Below are 22449 nucleotides of genomic sequence, written 5' to 3'. Positions count from 1 at the left end.
GTGATAGGGGCTCCGGTTTCCAGGTTCTTGCTGTTAAGGAGGGCACCGTGGATGTCGGTCCCCACCTTGACTTGAGGGATGAGCAGGGGAATAAAAAACCTACTAGTTGGAAAACCTTAGCTAGAAGAACAGGTAATCTTGACAGGTTGAAGATGAGTAGAGGTGATAAAGACCGGGTTGGGCACCAAGATAGTCGTGAGGAGGCTGGTCCCTATGAGGGAAATCGTATGACTCGGGAGGTTTTTAACACAACTATGGAGGTTGATGAGGGGGCCAATGAAGAACATCCACCGGGGTATATGGTAGGCTTAAGGGATAACCTCCCAAACTCTTCGATGGGTTTTTAATTAAGGTCCTCTGTTAGAATTGTCGTGGGGCTAAGGCGAAAGGTCTCAGCGGTTTGATCCATGATTTTCGTCACAATCTTGATGTTAGTTTGCTTATTTTGCCTGAGCCTCAAGTTAGTGGTGATGTGGCTAATAAGATCATCAAAAAGTTTCGGTTTGATGGTGGTACGCGGGTGGATTCTATTGGTCGTGCGGGTGGTATTTGGGTCCTTTGGGATCAGTTAGTGTGGAAAATAAAGGTCTTGCATTCGGCAAGCCAATTCATAACCATGGAAGTTTAGTGGATGAATGACATTCCTTGGTTTCTCACTGCGGTTTATGGCTATGGGTCGTCGCTCGGAATTGTGGAATCATATTCATCAAATGTCAACATCTTTGGATGATCCTTGGTGTCTGATTGGGTATTTCAATGTTGTGGCTTCTGGTCAACTTCGCCAATTTGCTTTCGGATTGTGAGCTTTCTGATCTTGGTTTCATTGGTAGCCCGTTTACTTGGAGTCATGGGAACCTTAGATAACGTTTGGACATAGCTACGGCTACCTTACCTTGGCGAATTCGGTTTCCGTATGCCAATATTACGCATCTATTTCACTTTAAGTATGATCATTATCCCCTCCTTTTGAATTTTGCGGACAGGCCTTCTCCCAACAAAAGATGAAGACCCTTCCGTTTTCTTGTTGCTTGGCTGACACATAAGGATTTTAATGTTGTTGTGGACAAGGCTTGGCATCCCTATGTTTCTTGGAATGAGTCTATCCTTTCTCTCCAAAGAGATCTGTCGCAATGGAATAAAGATGTTCTTGGGAACATATTTCAAAAGAAAAGAATTATCATGAGAAAGCTCAATGGGATAGCTCTGAATCAGCATCACGGGTTGTCTTCGAGGTTGACAGATCTACAATGGAAATTTTGGAAGGAGTATGAGGAGGTTTTGTACCAGGAAGAGTTATTATGGTTCTAGAAGTGTAGATCAAAATGGCTTGTGCATAGGGATAGAAATACTCGGTTCTTCCATGGTTCTACTATTATTAGGCGTCGGAAAAATCATGTTTCTGCCCTTCAGGATGATAATGACGCTTGGGTCGTTGAGCCACCTCTTCTTGAACAACTTGTTGCATCCTTTTATGGTAACCTCTATACTATGATAGCAATTATGTTCCCTATTGTCTTTCAAGAGCTTTCCCGACCCTCTCTACGGGCCACCTTGTGGCGTGTGACCTTTCTATAACTGATGAAGACATAAAAAGTGATATATTTGCTATTGGTAGCTTTCGGGCTCGAGGAAAAGACGAAATTCAAGCCTTATAATATCAAACTCAATGGAATGTTATAGGGCCAACTTTGTCCTCAATGGTTAAGGAGGTGTTTAGGAATCTGGTTTCTGTTGAGAGTCTTAATGACACTCTTATAACTCTTATTCCTAAAATGGAGAATGCGACATACTTGAAGCAATTTCGTCCAATAAGTCTCTGCAACATATCCTATAAGGTCATCACGAAGATTCTGGCTACCCGACTTCGTCGCATCATGGACCATGTTGTTAGTCCTAACCATTGTAGTTTTGTGCCTAGCAGACATAGTAGCGACAATATCACAATTGCCCAAGAAGTTACTCATTTTATGAACCAGAAAAAAGGCAAAAGGGGGTGTATGGCTATCAAAATTGATTTCAAGAAGGCTTATGACAGGATGAAGTGGAAGTTCGTGGAAGATACTCTCAGTGATGTGGGTCTTCCTATGGTTTTTGTGGAGGTTCTAATGGCTTGCATATCATCTCTGAATATGCAGGTCATGTGGAATGGTGAAGCCCTTCCTTCCTTCAAGACGACTCGTGGTATTAGGCAAGATGATCCTATTTCCCCTTACATATTCGTGCTATGTATTGAACGTCTTGGGCAAATGATATCCCATGCAGTTCAGCTGGGTCATTGGAAGGCTATTAAGCTGGGTATAACTAGGCCTAAGTTATCTCATCTCTCATTTGCGGATAATCTCCTACTTTTTGCTGAGTTTTCTTTGGATCAAGTTGGGGTTATTAAAACTTGTTTGGATCTATTTTGTGAGAGCTTTAGGCAGAAAATCAATAAAGATAAGACTTGGATTTTTTTCTCTAAAAATATTCACGAGAATGCCAAGTCTGAAATTGCAAGGGCCTTTGAGTTTTCCAGATCTCCTGACCTTGGGAAATACTTAGGTGTTCCTGTCCACCAAGATCGAAGAATACGTAACTCGATCAGTATATGCTAAACAAGGTTAACCAGAGACTTAGTGCCTGGAAAAGCATTAACTTATCCTTTGCAGGTAGAATCACTCTAACTAAGTCTATTCTCCAAGCCCTTCCATCTTATGTCGTGCACACTACCCCCCTTCCCATCACGGTTTGTGACAAGGTTGACCAAGTCCGGAGGTCCTTTTTGTGGGTGACACCCTCACCTCAAGGAAAGTTCAATGTCTCAATTGGAATACTCTTTGTAAACCTAAGCTCTATGGTGGCCTCGGAATGAGACACACACGGCTTGTTAACAAAGCCTTTACGATGAAAGCGGCCTGGAACGTCTATGTTAAGAAGGATGTGCTTTGGGTGAAGGTGATCACGAGTAAGTATAAATGCGGTATGAATTTACTTCCTAGGTTCAAATGTAAAGTATCTGACTCTGTTTTTTGGAAAGGGGTTTGTAAAAGTTGGGACCATGTTCGGGAGGGGATTACGTGGAGACTTGATGATGGGAATAGTACTAGATTTTGGGTTCATAATTGGCTTCCTATGGTTGGTTGTTTTAATAATCAACCATAGGCTATTAATTTGTTACATAATCAGGATGCTACTGTTGACAGTTTCCTTCTTCCTAATGGTAGTTGGAATGCCCCTCTTCTTTCGAGCATTCTCCCTTAGGATGTTTGCAATCAGATTCTTGCCTTGCAGAGTCCGTGTGGGGAGATTTCTGATAAAATGGCTTGGCGTCTCACTAATGATGGAGACTTTACTGTTTCTTCTACTTATGCTCTTCTTGCTAATCAGGTGAACATCCAAAAAAGCAAAACCTTCTGTCTTATGTGGGAGTGGCAAGGGCCTCAAAGAATTAAATGACTCCTTTGGAGAATTGCTTATGATGCCCTGCTCACAAATGAAACCAGATTCTGCAGGAAGATGGCTCCTACTCCCTACTGTCATATTTGTTTGGACAAATCAGAGACTATGTTCCATGTACTTCTCTAGGTAGTCAATTGCGGATAGCGGACGACTCTAAAAACACTATAGCGGGATAGCGGTAGCGGGATAGCCGCTACAACTAAAAAAATATATCAAATTAATTTATTATATGGCCTATACATATAAATACACAAAAATACTAACATACATGGAATTAAAGATATAATAACTTAAATAAACATTCATAACATATAACCAAAATAAGTCTAAGCCTTTAAGGCTTTAATATAAGTGTATTATAATTCAAACTCTAACTTTAAGGCCTCAAAACATAAAGTTTAAGTCTCTAAGGCTTTAGCAAAATAAATTTAGACTCTCTTCAATAGTCATCACTATCACCAAGGTAGTCTTCTTCATTAGGTCCACTATCTCCACTACTTAAATTATAGACTTTTTCAGCCACATTCTCATCTCCATAAGCAGATGCAGCTTGCTGCCTAGAACCAGTAGCAGATGCTTTTTGCTGCCTTGTTTGCTGCCTAGTCAGTTTTGATGGCTCACCAACCCCCACTGCACTAGAAACAGCCCCCCAAGTCAAGATATCGTCTGGAAATACATACTCATCCTCTTCAACTACTTCTCCATCTTTACCAACTCTTCCTGTCAGCCACTCATTACAACAATCATCAATGTCATTTAGCTTAATTACATCAGTTAAATCATGGAAGTCAAATCGTTCTTTAAGTGTTTGGTTGTACTTGACAAAAACCAAATCTTGCAATTTCTGATGCTCAAGTTTGCTCCTCTTCTTTGCATGAATCTGTTTTTCCATTTATAAAAAAAAAATTAGTTTCACTTTCATACTTTACATTTACAAAGTAAAATCATTTAAAACTTATACTTAGCTACTTACTTGCTCAAAAGTACTCCAATTACGTTCACATCCAGATGAACTGCAAGTTAAGTTCAACACCTTCATTGCAATTTTTCTCAAATTTGGAACATGTGTTCCATAATTCTTCCACCACTCAGCAGGATGCAAAGTATCTCTTTGTCTTATGGCTGCCTTCAAGCTAAAGGTTCTGGTAGATCTTCTATAAGAACTTAACTCATTAGTAGCTTTATCAACTTCTTCTTCATCAAGACACAATCTCTCAATGCATTCATACAATCCTAGAGTAACTTCAGAATCATTGTCCATTTCTTCTTGGTTCTTATAGTAATGTTTGGGATTAAGGAAATGTCCAGCAGCGTGCAATGGATGATGAAGTTGACATTGCCATCTTTTATCAATGATGTCAAAAAGATCATTGTAAGTCTTTTCATCACCTTGGAAAGCCCCTATCATAGTTTCCTTCGCCTTATCCATTGCCTCATATATGTAACCCATGGCAGGATGTTTCTCATTATCAACCAGCCTCAATACTCTCACAAGTGGCCCCATGGCCTTGAGACAATAGAGTACATCACTCCAAAATGATGGTAACATCAAATGTCAAATGCCCTTTTTCCCTTGGCGTCTTTAGCTGCATTAGAATTCATCCACTCATCTGAGGTGAACATCTTCCTAAGGGCCCCCTTTTGATCATGCAACCTTTGCAACGTGAGGAAGTTAGTAGCAAATCTAGTAACTCCAGCTCTAACCAATTCTGTCTTCTTGGTGAATTTTCTCATAGTGTTCAATGTCATTGTGTGGTTATAGATGAAGCTTACAAGAGAGGAACCTCTTTGTATTGCCCTTTTGACTCTTTCAAGTTTTCCAATATCTTCAAGCATTAAATCCACACAATATGCAGCGCATGGAGTCCAAAAGATGTGTCGTCTTCTTGCTTCTAAATATTTACCCGCCAACACATAGTTGCTACCATTATTAGTCACAACTTGCACAACATTTTCTTCTCCAATCTCACATATAAAACAGTCCAAAAGTTCAGCTAGCTTATCACCCGTCTTCATGTACCCAGAAGCATCAACACTTTTTACAAACATAGTTCCAAGTGGACAATTGACCATGAAGTTGATGAGCGTCCTACCCTTTCTATCGGTCCAAGCATCGGACATGATTGAACAACCCGAGATTGCACGTTCTATTATATGTGGCTTCATCATCTCCTTTGTGAGCTCGACTTCTTTTTGTAACAATGGAACCCTCAACTCGTGATAAGTTGGAAGCTTTAGGTTTGGACCATAATTGGCAACAACATCCATCATTTTACTGAAGCTCCTATCACGCACAACATTAAAAGGAATTCTGCACTTATAAAAGAACCTAGCTATAAACTGAACAGTTCTTGCTCTTGCTTCTTTGTCGATAGCATCATTTATACTTGATTGTCTTTGAGCTTTTTGATAAATTAAGTCCATGGGGCCTTTTGTGGATTTTGTTCTCTTGGCAGCCCTGGTAGATTCAGCTACAAGCTGTTTATTGGCCATCAAATCAGCAATTTCTTGCATTTCTGCTTCTGCATCACCAAAACAGCCATGTAAATCCCCATAAATTGTATCTCTATCTGATTTTTTCTTCATAAAAACATCCATAATATGTTGTTTTATGTCTGCTGGAATTTCCTTGCAAGCACTTACATCCCTTGTCACTCCCATTTGGTGTTTCTTGGCTTTGGTTATCCCACCAGTACTAATATGACCACAAAAATTACAAGTAACACTTTTTTTATTGTTAAGATCTTTCATGTGATTCCATTCCCATGCCATATCAATATTATTTCCAGTGGGTTTCAACAATACATCATTAGGAATGGGTGTGGCAGTGGGAGGTTGAGATGAGGCCATGATAGAGGAAAATTTAGAAAGAAAAAAAGTGGTTATGTGAGGCAAAAAGTAGAAAGGAGTAGATAGTAGGCAAATAATAGTGAGGGGGAGGAATAATTTTTTGTGTTTTAGGGAAGATGTAGAAAAAATAAGGGAAGTCAGAATGTAAGATATGAAAAAATGAAAGTTTTATGTTTTAGTGAAAAGGGTAGGAATACTGGAACATAATGTGTTTTAACGTAGGGGATGGAGATATGAAACAAATTTAAGTGAGAGAAAAAAATGAAGAATTTTAGTTTTAAGGAGTAGAAGAAATTAAATATGGGGGAGAAAATAAAGGAGAATTAAATTAAATGAGAAGAAAGAGAAATGAATTAAATGAGAGAGTAGTGGAAAGGTTTTTTTTTTAAATCAGAAGACTAACAGTAAAAAAAGTAAGGGTAAAAATGACTTTTTCCACTAAAAAAATTAGGGTTTCAGCCTTTAACTCACCTTCAACCTCTTGCGCCTTCTAACCCTGCGAAATGGAGGCATTTCAGAACGCAATGGCAGCCGCAACAGCCGCTACAGTAAACCGCACCGCTATCCACTGTTTTGTCACGGGGAGGGGTCGGCAACCTCTGCAACGCCGCTATAGCGCGCGATTGATAACAAAGGTACTTCGTGACTTCCCTTTTGTTATGGAGGTTTGGAAGTTGATTGATCCGGTTCTCAACCACGATTCCTTTGTGGTCCATAACATTCATTAGTGGCTTACCTTCGATCTAGCAGGCTCTATTTCTGGTGGGGTGACCGATATTGGTCATGTGCTCTCTTTGGAGGAGAAGGAACCTGACTATTATCCAAAATACCCATTCTAATGCTCTAACAATTGCTTCTCAAATCAAGGCCTCTACTAACAGCATAGTCAATGCCTTTAAGAATGGTGATAATATCGCTAAGGAAGTGAATCACGGTAGGCATATTGTGGTTCGGTGGTTCGCTCCCCAAAATGGTTGGGTTAAGCTCAACGCAGATGGTGCCTTCTCTTCGGCTAGTAACCGTGCTGCTTGTGGTGGAGTCGTCAGAGATCATTTGGGGTCCTTTATCTTCGCCTATGCAAAGGGATTGGGAATTTGTTCTGCTCTTCATACCAAGTTGTGTGGTATCCTGTTCGGCCTTGATATCCTTCGTCGTAGAAGCTTTTCGAAAGTGGTTATTGAGTCCGACTCGGCATGTGCCATTTGCTTCATTGATATGGGGTGTCCTCCGACTCACTTTGTCTCTACTCTGATCTCTAATATTAGAAGTCTCCTCCTTCCTGATGGCCAGTATGTGTGGCGGCACATTTTTCGGGAGGGTAACTCTGTGGCGGATGCTCTTGCAAAGCATGGCCTTTCTTTAAACTTACAATTTAGGCTTTTAGATGTTATTCCTGATTTTTGTGTTCTTCCCTTTACCTTTGATGTTGCCTCCATTGTGTATAGGAGAGGCTTGTAATTTCTGGCTTTGTTTTGCTTTGTTGCTGCGGTTTTAACCGCATCTTTCCATAAATAAATAAAAATTAGCGTGGATGCGAGTACGGAGTACCTGTTGTTGAGAAGCTCAGTGAGTATACAAATTTAATATCTCCTATCACTACTATATATGAAATGTCATTATTAAATAAAAATTGATCACCATCATTAATGCTCTCTTTGGTTGAGGGAAGAAAATAGAATGAGAGAAGATAAGAAGAAAGAGTAAGAGAAGGGATAAAGTGATGAGAAGTAGAGTAAATTTTATTAGTTGTTTGATATAAGAGAAAGAGAAGAAAAAGGAAAAGTCATATTTTTTGTATACCTTTATCATATTAACTTTAACACTAAATTATAATTTAAAAATAATTTTATTGCTAAAATAAATAAATAAATATTTTTAAAATTACTTTGAAATTTAATTAAAACAATAGCTACATATTAAATACTATTTTTTTAAATTTTTATATGTTATTATAATTTTGTGGAGATGAGGATAAAATTGTCATTTTTTAAAGAAAATTATGGTGGGATCCATCATAATTTCTTCACCCAAGAAAATCCTCCAATACTGATTGCTAAAGTTACAGGAAGCAAAAAAAATAGAAGTTATAATTGATCTTCATATTGTTTAGAATAGGAGGAGCTTTTCTGATGCACAATCATTTTTTTAATGTTATCATACTGAACTTATATTTCTTGCTTCAAACTGAATGTATAATTTTGGTTCTTTTGTTCCAAATGTTCAAGTAACTTGGTTGTTCTTTGAACACACTAGTCATGTATTTGTACTTGTTCATTATGCTTCCTTCTGTTGAATTGCTCAAAATTTTGGGATTCTGAACCATTTCATTCTATTGTTACAGGATCGATCGCTTGACTTTCATGCATTATGTGCACTCTATGCTGTTACTGGTACTCACTTTACACAGTAGCCTACAACATTTAGTTCATGTTTGTCCTTATTTTTCTAAGTGATGTTATTTCTTAGCCAGGCAGTATGATATTTAGCTAGTGAAAGACGGTAAGACCCAAGCTGCTGGACATTTTTTGCTTTTATTTGAAAAACAATTTCATTTTTTATACTATAAAAGCCATTTTTAAGTAGTTTTGTTTAGCCAACTATTGAGAATCCATGATATGTATCACTCTCACTTACATCTTGTTTAGATGTAGCACTTGTTACATCTTTAAGGGATGGCATGAATCTTGTCAGCTATGAATTTGTTTTTTTAACATTTCAATTTGAGATGAACAATACTAATTAATTGACTATGTAGTTGATCAACAGAAATGGAAATTCTGTCATTGAAATTACGGTATCGGGTGGCCTATTTCTCTAGATTTTGACATGACCTTTGATTGTTACTCCAAAGCCAATAACAGATTAATTATACTGGTATGCTGTTAGATCATCAAATACTGATTAATGGTTGCTCCAAATTGTTCCTCCTATTTTGTGCAATAAGTTTTAAGCTTGCATTTGTAGTTAGAAACCAACTTGATTTTACAAAGGCAAGGCACAAATGTTAAAAGTTATATGCACGAGAACTTAATTTTGTCCTATTTGTGGCAAATTATTCTTCTCAAGAAAATTGCTGTTGAAACAAAAGTGAATGAGGTTTTTTTGAAATAAATTTAACTTTCATGACTGTATAATAGCTTGTGTCACTTTCTTGGTAACATTGCAGTACTTTTCACCAACATTATATCATTTTTCTACAACTGCACTGCAGGGTTTCAATGCAACTTCGACTGAACCAGTTGATGGTCTTAGAAGGGGTGGTCAAATTAGATAACTGGATCTTAACTTGCACCCAAATCTGAAGGAACCTTTAAAGCAGTTATCGGATGATCCGAAGACAACACTTGTTGTTCTGAGTGGGAGTGCTAGAGATGTCTTGGATAAAGTAATCTTAAGAAAGCTCATCTACTTTTGAATTCTCAGGAACATTTGCTTTTTGGACTAACAACTTCTTTGCACAGAACTTCAGTGAATTCAATATGTGGTTGGCAGTAGAAAATGGGATGTTTCTAAGACTAACTTCGGGCGAATGGATGGCAACCATGCCTGAAAGTTTAACCATGGATTAGGTTGATAGTGTAAAGATAGATTGGATACATGGACATAAATGTTTCTTATATTAAAGTTTCTTTGATTTCAGATCTAAGCTCTTTCATATTTTTAAAATTTTCAGCATGTTTTCGAGTATTTTGCTGAAAGAACACCAAGGTTTCATTTTGAGCTGCGTGAGACTTCAGTGATATGGAATTACAAGTATGCTGGTATGTGACAATATTTTATATACATGTTCCCTTTCCTTTTCAACCTATTGATTTTCTTCTAACAAGATATTTGTGTTGATAGTCTAATAGATATAGGTAGTTTTTGATGTGCAGAAAGAACAAGATATTTTGTACTGACATGAGTGGAACCAAAAAGTTCTACCTGTTTAATATCATGTCATGACATGTTTTATTTATATAGACACCAAATATGGAACAAGACTCATGTTTAGTTCTATCATATGGCACGTCTACCGAATGCTACTCCGGGAGTCTTTCATAGTTAATTGCTAATTTATTTTGATTGTTACAATAGATGTTGAATTTGGAAGGCTTCAAGCAAGAGATCTACTACAGCATCTATGGACAGGGCCAATATCAAATGCATCTCTTGATATTGTCCAAGGCACTTGATCTGTTGAGGTCCGGTCAGTTGGTGTCTCAAAGGTACATGCAATTTCATTAGGCTTGTACAGCCTCTCCGTTAGTTTTTTCTCTTCTCTCACAAGTTCAATTCTACATGCTTGTAACTGATTCATTTTAATGCTTTCCTACTTGGTATTTTGATATAGGGAGCAGCTATTGATAGTTCCTCACATGGGCTTGAAGGCACCAATTTCTTTTCTATTATTTGCTATGGCATTATGTTTTTTGAAACTCATAATATGCTGCTTAATATAAAAAACTACAAACATTCCTGCTACTTTTCATTCATGTTGTCTTACGTCTACTAGGATTTACAACATAGATTGTTGCCTTAATGTCAATTTGGTACACATCCTCACAACTCACCAGTTTCTATGAAACTTGAATGTAATGATTGAAAAGAGAATCTTTAAGTGCTGATTTTAGATTAATCAAGATCAGAACAAAATGACATATTAAGGCGATAAATGATTTGCAAATTTATGGTTGGAAATCAACTGTTTCAGGATGAAGATGTTTATAATTTTTTTAAGCCTGAGCTTCCATCTGAATCAGCACCAACAGCAGGAACTCTTCTATCCAGTTCTCACAGGCCATCATCTCTACCAAAATCTTCATCCACTAGAAGTGTGTCTGGGTCTAAGGCGTTTCGCTATAAGAAGCAACTTTATTGTCAATTATAGAAAGGAGAGAAATTGAACATGCTAGTGGAGATCCTTGGAGACCAAGTGATAGAATATCACTACGTGAAGGTTCGTCAGTACTTGATCTTAAAGGTGACAACTACTTCTCTTGTGCTGCTGCGCGAAAGAGATCGAGTGCACGAGTCCTTTTTAAAACCTCAGATGATGTTGTAGTTCTCTTAAGTAATCTGTCAGATCATTCATCATTGCAATCAACTTGATAAATGCACCTTTTTTCATGTTAACTAATGTGAAGGTCAGAAAGTTTTGGATCCTCTTCTGTTCTCTTTTGCTTCTTTGTTATGTGATTATCTTAATGCTACAAATGAGGCTGAGCTTCCAAGCAATGGTAAAATTATTGCCTAATGACTTGAGTCACAAGTTTAAATTCTGAAAACAACATCACTTGTGAGAGTAAAACTACACACATTTATCATTCTTAAAACTCGTTGAGTGAGAACCTTATGCATTGGACGAATGCACGGACTTTACGAGGAAACAAATATTTAGTATATAGTATTCTTTACAAGAGCCTGTCCTTTAATTGCAGATCCAGTAATATACTTTAATGGTGGCACTGGTCTGTTCCAGGGAAGCTGGTTCATAGGGTGAGGGGAACCTTCTCCACCACTAAGATTTTTTTAAAGACAATCATATTTTTGCCTCTTAATAACTTTTTAGCTCTCAATTTAATCCCTCATAGATCAATTTTCACAATTTATTTCCTCAATAATTAACACTCATTTTAAATCAGTCCTTAATGTTAATGATATAATAACTGCAAACTTGTAACTTCTAAAATCCTACCTACTTCCCATGTAAAAATAAAAATTAATAATAATATGCACAAATGTGTAAACTATTTCTTTGCCATTAACAGCTATGGTAAAGTGTCAAATTAAGAAGCACAGGCACTTTATAGTAATTGTCGTGTGTCATTAACATCTATATTGGATACACCTAACTATATTCTACTAAAGTTCGTATTTTAAATTTTACACTGTTACAAATAGAATTATCACAATAATTAGCTAAATTTAGCATTTTATTATGTTTGTATGCCAACTTTTAAAATATTAGGTCTTGCTGAGAGTAACTTGTTAAGAAATACAAAACAAGACTATATTGAAAAAACAAAGTCAACACTTCTCCACATATTAATTATTTTTGAAAAAATATTTCTTTTGTTTTATTAGAGTATGGTTAGACTTCTAGGCTAATATTCAATTGATCTTAATAAAAGGTGAGGTTAAGAATATGATGTGCTCACTCTGCTGTGTTGTCAAGTCTTCTAGCATAAATACTTCACCTTTCTCTTTGTAACTGAGTTAATTACACTGACACCATCTGAGTTTTAGTGAAATTACATAAATCATCATTAACTTTTCTATATCTACATAAACCCCCTAATTTTTATACTTTCATTACACTAACCACCCCTGCATGAGAAATAAATATAATCTTTTAAATAAAAAATGTGATGAATGCAATTAAGTTAAACAAAACATGATATATTATGGAGAAAAATCCAAATAATATACAAATCAATGTATCTTTATTATTTTTTGTTACAAAATGCATCAACAATTCTAAAGATATATTGTTTAAATCGCTCTTAAATTATATCGTAACGAACCAAAAATAATAAAGAGGTATCAACTCATATATTATTTGGACTTGTCTCCACAATATATCATCTTTTGTTTGACTTAATTGTATTTATCACATTTTTTGTTTAAAAAAATTACACTTAATTTTCATGCAGAAATAGTGAGTGTAATGAACATATAAAAAATAGGGGGTTTGTGTAGGTGTAGAAAAGTGATGGGTGGTTTGTATAATTTCACTAAAACTCAGAGGATGTCGGTGTAATTTACTCCTTCATTAATAACAAATTCAATTTCTCTCTTACTTTCTCTCTCTTCCCTTCTCTCTCTGGTTTGTTACTTCTTACATGGTATCGTGACTTCAACCGTTCATGGAACCTTTCCATCTTCTCCTCCAACATTATCGCCTTCACCTTCTCTGTCTCTACTACAAATCGTGGTGTCACTGCTAGTTCTTCCAACACCAACGATGAAGCTTATGGAACAAAACTTCTTAGTGTGGTGTCATTTCATGATTGCAACACTCGCTTCAAACTGAGCCAACTGATTCGTTCTCGACATAGAAATACCTCATTGATTCATCAACGATGATGAGCGTCTAATCAAAAAGGTAAACTCTGCTTATCTACAATGGGAGGAGCAAGATCAAGCGATCTTCTCTTGGATTTTGAACTCATTATCAGAGAGTTTACAACCTAGAGTTGTTAGATGTCAACGCTCGTGGCAGTTGTGGGAAGAACTACATAACTTATGTAGCTCACAAACAAAAGCAAGGAGTCGTCAACTTCGTTCTCAGTTACGCTCCATCACTCAAGGTTCTCTATCAATTTCTAAGTATTTCCTCAAAATCAAGAACTTAGTTGATGCAATTGTATTCATTGGAGCACCGATTTCAACCTCAGAACACATCGATAATATTCATGATGGCCTAAATGAGAAATTTCAACCAGTTGTAACTTCCATTGAAACAAAAGATGATCCACCAACACTGCATAGTTTGGAGTCATTTCTTCTAACTTTTGAAGCAAAAATGGAGAAGAATAAGTCAAAAGTGTTTGCTAATGCTCTTTTAGCAAATATTGTTGTTGCTCCATCACTTTCGTCATCTTCTGGTCCTAATTCGGTGAAATAAGTTTCGTCGCCGTCTCTATTTCATGATTTAGGTCCATTTTCATCAATGGGCCCTAATTTCGCTGGTGATAGCTATCGTGGTGGTTATTTAAGAGGTGGTTAGAGCTATTATCACCATTCGCAACTTTATTGTGAATTCTGTAACCGTATGGACATGAGGTGTCCAAGTATTACTATGCACCTTTTGGATACAGCTCCCTCTCACACAACCCTCATGGATCTGGAGTAGTTGTGCATCCAAATGGGCTTACACCTTATCACTCACTTAATTTTTCAAATGGGCCAATGAAACACTCAGCCCATTACAACTCACCATATGTTGATCACTATTATTCCTCCCCTCTCTTACATGCTCCTTCTTCTAATTTCTCACCTACAGCTGCTCATTATTCTTTTGGGCCTCCTACTCCTTTTCTTGGGCCTGGCCCAGTTTCTTTACAATACATGTTTTCTCCATATTCTCGTGAGCAATACACTCCTCACTCACAATACACACCTTATGCTATGATTGACAATGTTCCTTCTTCAACACAGAAGCCTTCCACCTGGTACCCTGACTCTAGTGCCACCGACCACTTAACCTAAGATGTTGGTCTCATTCATGAACCTCAGGAGCATTTTGGTCTTGAACATATATTCATGGGTAATGGTCATGGTATTCTTATTACCTCCACTTGGAATTCTCGGTTTAACTCCTCTAACTCTTCTTTTTCTTTCTCTCTAAACAATCTCTTGCATGTTCCTAATATTACAAAAAATCCCATAAGTGTCTCTCAATTTGCTAGAGATAACAACTGTTACTTTGAATTTCATGCTAATGATTGTTTCGTTAAATCTTTGGGTTCTAATAAGCTTTTCTTAAAAGGGATTCTCAATAAAGACGAATTATATGTTTTTCATGATATTGTTCTCAGTCGTGTTCCAAGTTGCTGAATAGCTTCTGATTTGAATAAGTTTTATGTTCACACTGGTTCTTCTACTTAGTGTAGTTCTCATAGTTTGTGTAATTCCTATCAATTGTGGCATTGTAAACTTGGTCATCCTCACGAGGCCACAATTTACAATGTTTTGAAACAATGTAAGGTCCCTTACCGAAATAAATCAATTTCTGATTTTTGTCAAGCTTGATGTTTAGGAAAAGCTCATAGATTGCATGCTCCTTTATCTATTTTTGTTTATCATAATCCATTTGAACTTGTGTTTGTGAACTTATGGGGTCCTGCACCCATGCATTCTTATTATGGATTTAGATATTATTTTACTATAGTTGATGCTCATTCAAAATTTACTTGGTTGTTTCTTTTGTAACAAAAGTCTAAAACTTTATCCTTGTTTCAATATTTTTACTCTAGTCAAAACTCAACTTGGTACAACCATTAAGGTTGTCCAAAGTGACTTTGGTGGTGAATTTAGGCTGTTCACTACTTACCTAGGTCTTTAGTCATAAATCGTAGGTTTTCTTGTTCACACACTCACCATCAACAAGGAACAATGGAAAGAAAGCATCGACACATTGTTGAGACTGGTCTAACTCTCTTAGCTCATGCTCATTTACCTATGGTCTTTTAGGAGTTTGATTTTAGTGTTGTTGTTTTTCTTATCAATAGGATTCCTACTCCTATTTTTTAGCATAGTTAACCTTATCAAGTCTATATGGGGTTATCCCTAACTACAATTTCTTCAAAGTTTTTGGTTGCTTTTGTTATCTTCTTTTTAGGCTTTACAACAAACACAAACTTGAACCTAGAAGTGATGAATGTGTTTTCTTAGGGTATTCATCTAATCACAAAGGCTACAAATGCTTATCTAAGGATGGGAAAATTTATATTTCCAAGGATGTAGTGTTTAATGAACACACATTTCCCTTTCTTCACAATCCTTGTTTTAGTGAAAGTGTTTTGCTAGCTCCCACTTCTTCTAGTCTCTCTCAGCCTCCTACTCCTTTGTGTGTGTTTACTCCTCCTACCTTTGTCTTTATGCCTTCTTTGCCTGAGTTTAATGACGGTCCATTATCTTCATCTCATGGTCCTATAATTCTGTCCAATCCTACCTTTATGTCTATTGGTTTTGTTTCTTGTCCCTCTTCTTCCCCTTTATCCAAGCTTCATGTTCAGTCTACTCATCCAATGCAAACTAGATCCAAGTCTGGTATTTTCAAAACCATTGTGCCCAGGGTGTTGCTCACTCATTGTGAACCTATGAATACTAAGTTTACCCTTGTTGATCTTGTTTGGAAACAAACAATGCAGGAATAGTATGATGTTCTTCTTGCAATTGGAACTTATCCTTGGTTTCCCTACCTCCTAATAAACAAATCATTGGGTGCAAATGGGTCTTTCAGGTAAAATAAAATCTTGATGGTTCTGTCCTTAAGTACAAAGCTCGTTTAGTTGCCAAAGGATTTCACCAAAAACTTGGTATTGATTACACATAAACCTTTTCACCAGTTGTCAAACCCATAACCATTAGAATTCTTTTAACCTTGGTTGTTACTTATCAGTGGCCCCTTGAGCAACTGGATATTAACAATGTCTTCCTCAATGGTACTCTTGATGAAGAGGTGTATATGCAACAACCCTCTGGTTTTCAACACAATGACAAGTCCCTAGTGTGCAAACTTCACAAAGCAATTTATGGACTCAAGCAAGCACCAAGACAGTGGTTTCAGAAACTTAAGGCTACTCTTCTCACACTTGGGTTCTTAGTCACCAAGTGCAATAACTCATTGTTCATACATATTTCTACGAACACACAACTCTTTGTTCTTGTTTATATTGATGACATTATTGTCACTGGTTCATCTCAATCTCTTGTTCACAAAGTTATTAAGGACCTAAGTGCATCATTTGCTCTTAAGCAACTTGGTAAACTGGATTACTTTCTCTCCTTATGACTCAATCAAAATACATTAGAGATCTTCTTGCTAGAGCCAACATGGGGTCAACAAAACCTGTCACTGCTCCTATGACTACAAGTTGCAAACTGTCCAAACATGGTGATGATGTATATGATAATCCCATATTCTATAGGTCAATTGTTGGGGCACTTAAGTATGCAACCATAACAAGACTTGACATCACCTATAGTGTTAATAAAGTTTGTCAATATCTTAGTAATCCTCTTAATTCTCACTGGGTGGCAGTCAAGAGGATCTTAAGATATATTTGAGGAATTCTTTCATTTGATCTCTTCATACAGAAAGCAGTTTCATCTGCTCCTCTCACAATATCGGCCTTCTGTGATACAGATTGGGCATCTGACATGGATGATAGGAAATCTACCTCTGGAGTTTGTATTTTTCTTGGTCCCAATCTCATCACTTGGTGGTCCAAGAAGTAGAATACAATTTCCAGATCTAGTATAGAAGCATAATATAGGAGTTTAGCACTTGCTGCTCAAGAACTTATGTGGGTTGAATCTCTTCGAGAAATTAAGTTTCAATACAAAGTCCCCACAATCTTTTGTGGCAATCTTAGCACAGTTGTCATGTCTCAACCCATCTTCACAATAAGACTAAATACATAGAACTTGATATGTATTTTGTGAGAAATAAAATTCAAAACAAGACTCTAATTGTCACACATGTTCCTTCTTTATTACAAATTGTTGATGTTCTAACCAAACCCCTCTCCACTGCCAAGTTCATTGGTTTCAGACAACAACTTCAAGTCAGATAGGAGAAAGAGAGTTTTAAAGTCATCTCACAAGTATATTTTATGTCTCTAAAGTTTTTCATTTACTTTCATTCTTTTCTAAAATTCAACTCACAAATAGACCCTTATGACACTGGTAAGCATTTGCCTAAGATATTATTCCTCCCTTTTAATTTGAGATCATGTGTTATGTTAATCTTATTATCATATATTGTTCTACAATTTTAAAATTTTGACTCGTCTCTTTGTCAGATCAATAACTTCAGAAAATGTTACATACTGCACTGAAAACTGAGTTGCAGTTTCTAATTTGCAAAGGACTGGACTTGAAAATTTTAAAACATTTCTATTCTTCAGTTGGTATCAATAAATGAGTGCAAAACTGTAATACACTTGGTGATATACAATTAGTAAGGACAGTGTGACCTAACCACAGCTTTCTCTAACAACGCACATGAGCCAAGTTGATCCTAGCTGTGGTATTAAATGAAGAGCACTACAGATAACTAGTTCATCAGTAAATAGGAATACAACTTAAACTCTTAAAGTTGCCAAAGAAAAATTAACTCGACATAAATTCGAGCCTTGACAGAATGGTGTTCAAAGGCCGACATAAGCCGCAATCAAGTAAAGACCTGCTTAAGCAAACTTGAATTAACTCCCACGACCGATTCTTCTAGTTTTTTTCTGTTTTGGCTCATATGCATATTGTCTGAAGTCCACGGTTGTTGGCCTATGATATGCAGGTATATGGTCAGAAGTCATGATGCTGATATAAAAGGCCGAGCACAACAAACTCCAGCATTATGGAAGAAACGTGTTACCTGTTATCACATGTATTCCGAACATCTTTCATAGGAGCACGGAGACCACTGGCGCGAGAGCCGGAAGAGCATCTAAAGGATGATATCACAGAGGCAAACCTTTCCACAGACTTCTCAGCTATTTCTGAATAATGGCCTAGATGAGAAATGTTTGCACTGAATTTCTCATCAGCATTGTTCTCTGTAGATGATCTATCAACAGGTTGATCACAGTTACCTAATTCAAGAAATACAATTAGACAAACTTTGCAGGGACACTTCCTTTCATGATTCGATCAAAAAGAGACATTCATATAATAAACAAATTAAATATTTGACTCATAATATCCTCCGAGTAGCATTTTATCATCTATTTTCTTTAAATTATTTGACATATCAAACATGTATGCAGTGAGATTGTGATGTTGCTAAACGCAGGAAAAAATCATATTTTATTTGTTAAAAGATTTATAATATATCTAATTAATGTTCAGTAATAGCAATGTTTACATTAAGTTGACTTCTGAGTTGCTTGTGATAAAAAGCCTTTTCCTTTTTCACTCTTATCCTAAACACTTTTTCCAGCACAAGTTTATCATATCCTTGTCTTTCCTTTTCCCTCTTATTCTTACTTTTTCACTCAATGTGGGGACTCATAACAAATCCACAGGAAAACATGTAAATAATGCAGTAATCGATTAAACAAAATTGCCAAGAAAGCACCAAATATCAACAATACACATCAACATACGCCTTGCCACCCCACTCGTAAATTTATGACCCAAAATACTTCCTTGAGCTCCTTCTAGGAATTACAAACCAACTTGTACTTCCAGGAGCACCTCAAGTAAATTTTCTGACAGTTCTCTCTGTTGAGCAGAATAAAACATGAAAACCAATAGGAAACAGAGAATGCACTACATCCTAATACATTGAAGAGTAATATATTTTTCTTATATTTAGCTTTCAATGTGATTTTCTGTGACACAGCTTTCTCATGGCTGAGGTTTTAGTCATTAGGTCTTCTCCATTTTTCTATAGTGGCAATGTCATTCTATCACTTTTTTCCTAAGACATGTATTTTCCATGAACTTCATTTCCTACTTTTCTGTAAAGGTTAATGATAGGAATAGAAAGAATAGGCCTATGATTAAAAATGTGTATAGGAGAGGGAAGAGGAAAGTTTGGCTAAGTAAATAACAAAATCCCTTCTTTACCCCTAGGTAGTTAATTCGGATAGGAAGTCTATAAATAGAAAGTGTGGGCTGGGTAGTGAGGCAGTTAAGAAATAACTATTCTGATTTAGGAAATCAAAGAAGGATTAGGATTGTGGAATCCTAGAAGTGATCTATTCATCTTCTTCATTGTAATTCCCTCTATTCTCAATAAAATTCTCAGAATCCTAACAGAATCTCGTTGATTCTGTGTTAGAGGCACTATTCATTCTATTTTCTTCTTAATTTTACCCATTTCTAGATACCAGTGCTTATCACACCACAATTACAGTATGATGCGGTTGTAGCGGTCAACACAATCGTAATATTAAAGCCATAATTTAAATAACTGCCCTTCTTGTTTTGCTAAGTAAATATGAGGGCTCTTTTTGTTTGTGTTGTGTGACTTGAGTAAGTAAAGGTTGAAATGTAAATACCATATTTGTTGAGTGGTCTTAATTTCTTCTGTTTTGTTTTCAAGAAGAAGCAATCATCAAAGCTATTAATTTATCTGAATAAAAGTATCATTTGTTCTCCTAATTGCTTTTATTTTTATTATTGAATTTCTTAGGCTGATAAAAAAAATTGTTTGTATAGGATAATTGTGATCAAGTAGTGGTTGAATTATTTTGATGATGAGCCTTCATGCATATTAAGGTAGGAACAAGGTTAAAATCGTGAACCCCCACTTGTCTGGACCACAATCAAGTCGAACCGCTTTGAACCGTTCCAAAACCGGAAAGAGCCGGGTTGGCCAGATTAGACCAGTTTTGTAAAAAAGAAGAAAGAATAAGGTGTGATTGTAAGTCCCTAATCATATTATTAGAAACCTAAAATCAATAGAAGTTTGTGTTTCTTATCTCACACACTAATACAAAACATGTTTTCTCCATATTCTCGTTAGCAATACGCTCCTCACTCACAATACACACCTTATGCTATGATTGACAATGTTCCTTCTTCAACACAGAAGCCTTCCACCTGGTACCCTGACTCTAGTGCCACCGACCACTTAACCTAAGATGTTGGTCTCATTCATGAACCTCAGGAGCATTTTGGTCTTGAACATATATTCATGGGTAATGGTCATGGTATTCTTATTACCTCCACTTGGAATTCTCGGTTTAACTCCTCTAACTCTTCTTTTTCTTTCTCTCTAAACAATCTCTTGCATGTTCCTAATATTACAAAAAATCCCATAAGTGTCTCTCAATTTGCTAGAGATAACAACTGTTACTTTGAATTTCATGCTAATGATTGTTTCGTTAAATCTTTGGGTTCTAATAAGCTTTTCTTAAAAGGGATTCTCAATAAAGACGAATTATATGTTTTTCATGATATTGTTCTCAGTCGTGTTCCAAGTTGCTGAATAGCTTCTGATTTGAATAAGTTTTATGTTCACACTGGTTCTTCTACTTAGTGTAGTTCTCATAGTTTGTGTAATTCCTATCAATTGTGGCATTGTAAACTTGGTCATCCTCACGAGGCCACAATTTACAATGTTTTGAAACAATGTAAGGTCCCTTACCGAAATAAATCAATTTCTGATTTTTGTCAAGCTTGATGTTTAGGAAAAGCTCATAGATTGCATGCTCCTTTATCTATTTTTGTTTATCATAATCCATTTGAACTTGTGTTTGTGAACTTATGGGGTCCTGCACCCATGCATTCTTATTATGGATTTAGATATTATTTTACTATAGTTGATGCTCATTCAAAATTTACTTGGTTGTTTCTTTTGTAACAAAAGTCTAAAACTTTATCCTTGTTTCAATATTTTTACTCTAGTCAAAACTCAACTTGGTACAACCATTAAGGTTGTCCAAAGTGACTTTGGTGGTGAATTTAGGCTGTTCACTACTTACCTAGGTCTTTAGTCATAAATCGTAGGTTTTCTTGTTCACACACTCACCATCAACAAGGAACAATGGAAAGAAAGCATCGACACATTGTTGAGACTGGTCTAACTCTCTTAGCTCATGCTCATTTACCTATGGTCTTTTAGGAGTTTGATTTTAGTGTTGTTGTTTTTCTTATCAATAGGATTCCTACTCCTATTTTTTAGCATAGTTAACCTTATCAAGTCTATATGGGGTTATCCCTAACTACAATTTCTTCAAAGTTTTTGGTTGCTTTTGTTATCTTCTTTTTAGGCTTTACAACAAACACAAACTTGAACCTAGAAGTGATGAATGTGTTTTCTTAGGGTATTCATCTAATCACAAAGGCTACAAATGCTTATCTAAGGATGGGAAAATTTATATTTCCAAGGATGTAGTGTTTAATGAACACACATTTCCCTTTCTTCACAATCCTTGTTTTAGTGAAAGTGTTTTGCTAGCTCCCACTTCTTCTAGTCTCTCTCAGCCTCCTACTCCTTTGTGTGTGTTTACTCCTCCTACCTTTGTCTTTATGCCTTCTTTGCCTGAGTTTAATGACGGTCCATTATCTTCATCTCATGGTCCTATAATTCTGTCCAATCCTACCTTTATGTCTATTGGTTTTGTTTCTTGTCCCTCTTCTTCCCCTTTATCCAAGCTTCATGTTCAGTCTACTCATCCAATGCAAACTAGATCCAAGTCTGGTATTTTCAAAACCATTGTGCCCAGGGTGTTGCTCACTCATTGTGAACCTATGAATACTAAGTTTACCCTTGTTGATCTTGTTTGGAAACAAACAATGCAGGAATAGTATGATGTTCTTCTTGCAATTGGAACTTATCCTTGGTTTCCCTACCTCCTAATAAACAAATCATTGGGTGCAAATGGGTCTTTCAGGTAAAATAAAATCTTGATGGTTCTGTCCTTAAGTACAAAGCTCGTTTAGTTGCCAAAGGATTTCACCAAAAACTTGGTATTGATTACACATAAACCTTTTCACCAG

General features: G+C 36.4%; 3 protein-coding genes and 2 long non-coding RNA genes across 5 annotated transcripts; 2 read left to right on the top strand and 3 right to left on the bottom strand.

Moving 5' to 3' along the window:
• On the bottom strand, positions 4395-4987 carry LOC109343907. Its single transcript, XM_019582464.1, has one exon. It carries the CDS (start codon positions 4985-4987, stop codon positions 4400-4402), a length of 588 nt encoding a protein of 195 aa, XP_019438009.1. The 3' UTR covers positions 4395-4399.
• On the bottom strand, positions 4987-6288 carry LOC109343825. Its single transcript, XM_019582345.1, has one exon. It carries the CDS (start codon positions 6286-6288, stop codon positions 4987-4989), a length of 1302 nt encoding a protein of 433 aa, XP_019437890.1.
• LOC109348618 lies at positions 8434-11519 on the top strand. The gene is made up of 7 exons (XR_002107761.1): positions 8434-8678; positions 8934-9162; positions 9500-9673; positions 9750-9857; positions 9962-10049; positions 10366-10496; positions 10982-11519. It is a non-coding gene; the product is annotated as an uncharacterized LOC109348618 (long non-coding RNA).
• Positions 16831-17235, top strand: LOC109343661 (uncharacterized mitochondrial protein AtMg00810-like). Its single transcript, XM_019582110.1, has 2 exons — positions 16831-16992; positions 17095-17235. Exons 1-2 carry the CDS (start codon positions 16831-16833, stop codon positions 17233-17235), a joined length of 303 nt encoding a protein of 100 aa, XP_019437655.1.
• On the bottom strand, positions 18238-19462 carry LOC109348613. The gene is made up of 2 exons (XR_002107760.1): positions 18374-19462; positions 18238-18282 (listed from the first exon to the last, which is right to left on the bottom strand). It is a non-coding gene; the product is annotated as an uncharacterized LOC109348613 (long non-coding RNA).

Source organism: Lupinus angustifolius, chromosome LG01, assembly GCF_001865875.1.
Source record: "Lupinus angustifolius cultivar Tanjil chromosome LG01, LupAngTanjil_v1.0, whole genome shotgun sequence".
In the NCBI taxonomy this organism is placed as follows: Eukaryota; Viridiplantae; Streptophyta; class Magnoliopsida; order Fabales; family Fabaceae; genus Lupinus; species Lupinus angustifolius.
Note: the sequence above shows the minus strand (reverse complement) of the source record. Positions and strands in the feature narration are given on the sequence as shown.

Coding starts and splice junctions, on each gene's coding strand:
- LOC109343907 (XM_019582464.1), bottom strand. CDS start 4,987: ATGTTACCATCATTTTGGAGTGATGTACTCTATTGTCTCAAGGCCATG.
- LOC109343825 (XM_019582345.1), bottom strand. CDS start 6,288: ATGGCCTCATCTCAACCTCCCACTGCCACACCCATTCCTAATGATGTA.
- LOC109343661 (XM_019582110.1), top strand. CDS start 16,831: ATGGGGTCAACAAAACCTGTCACTGCTCCTATGACTACAAGTTGCAAA. Junction 16,993..17,094: donor TCACCTATAGTGTTAATAAA/GTTTGTCAATAT, acceptor CTCTTCATACAG/AAAGCAGTTTCATCTGCTCC.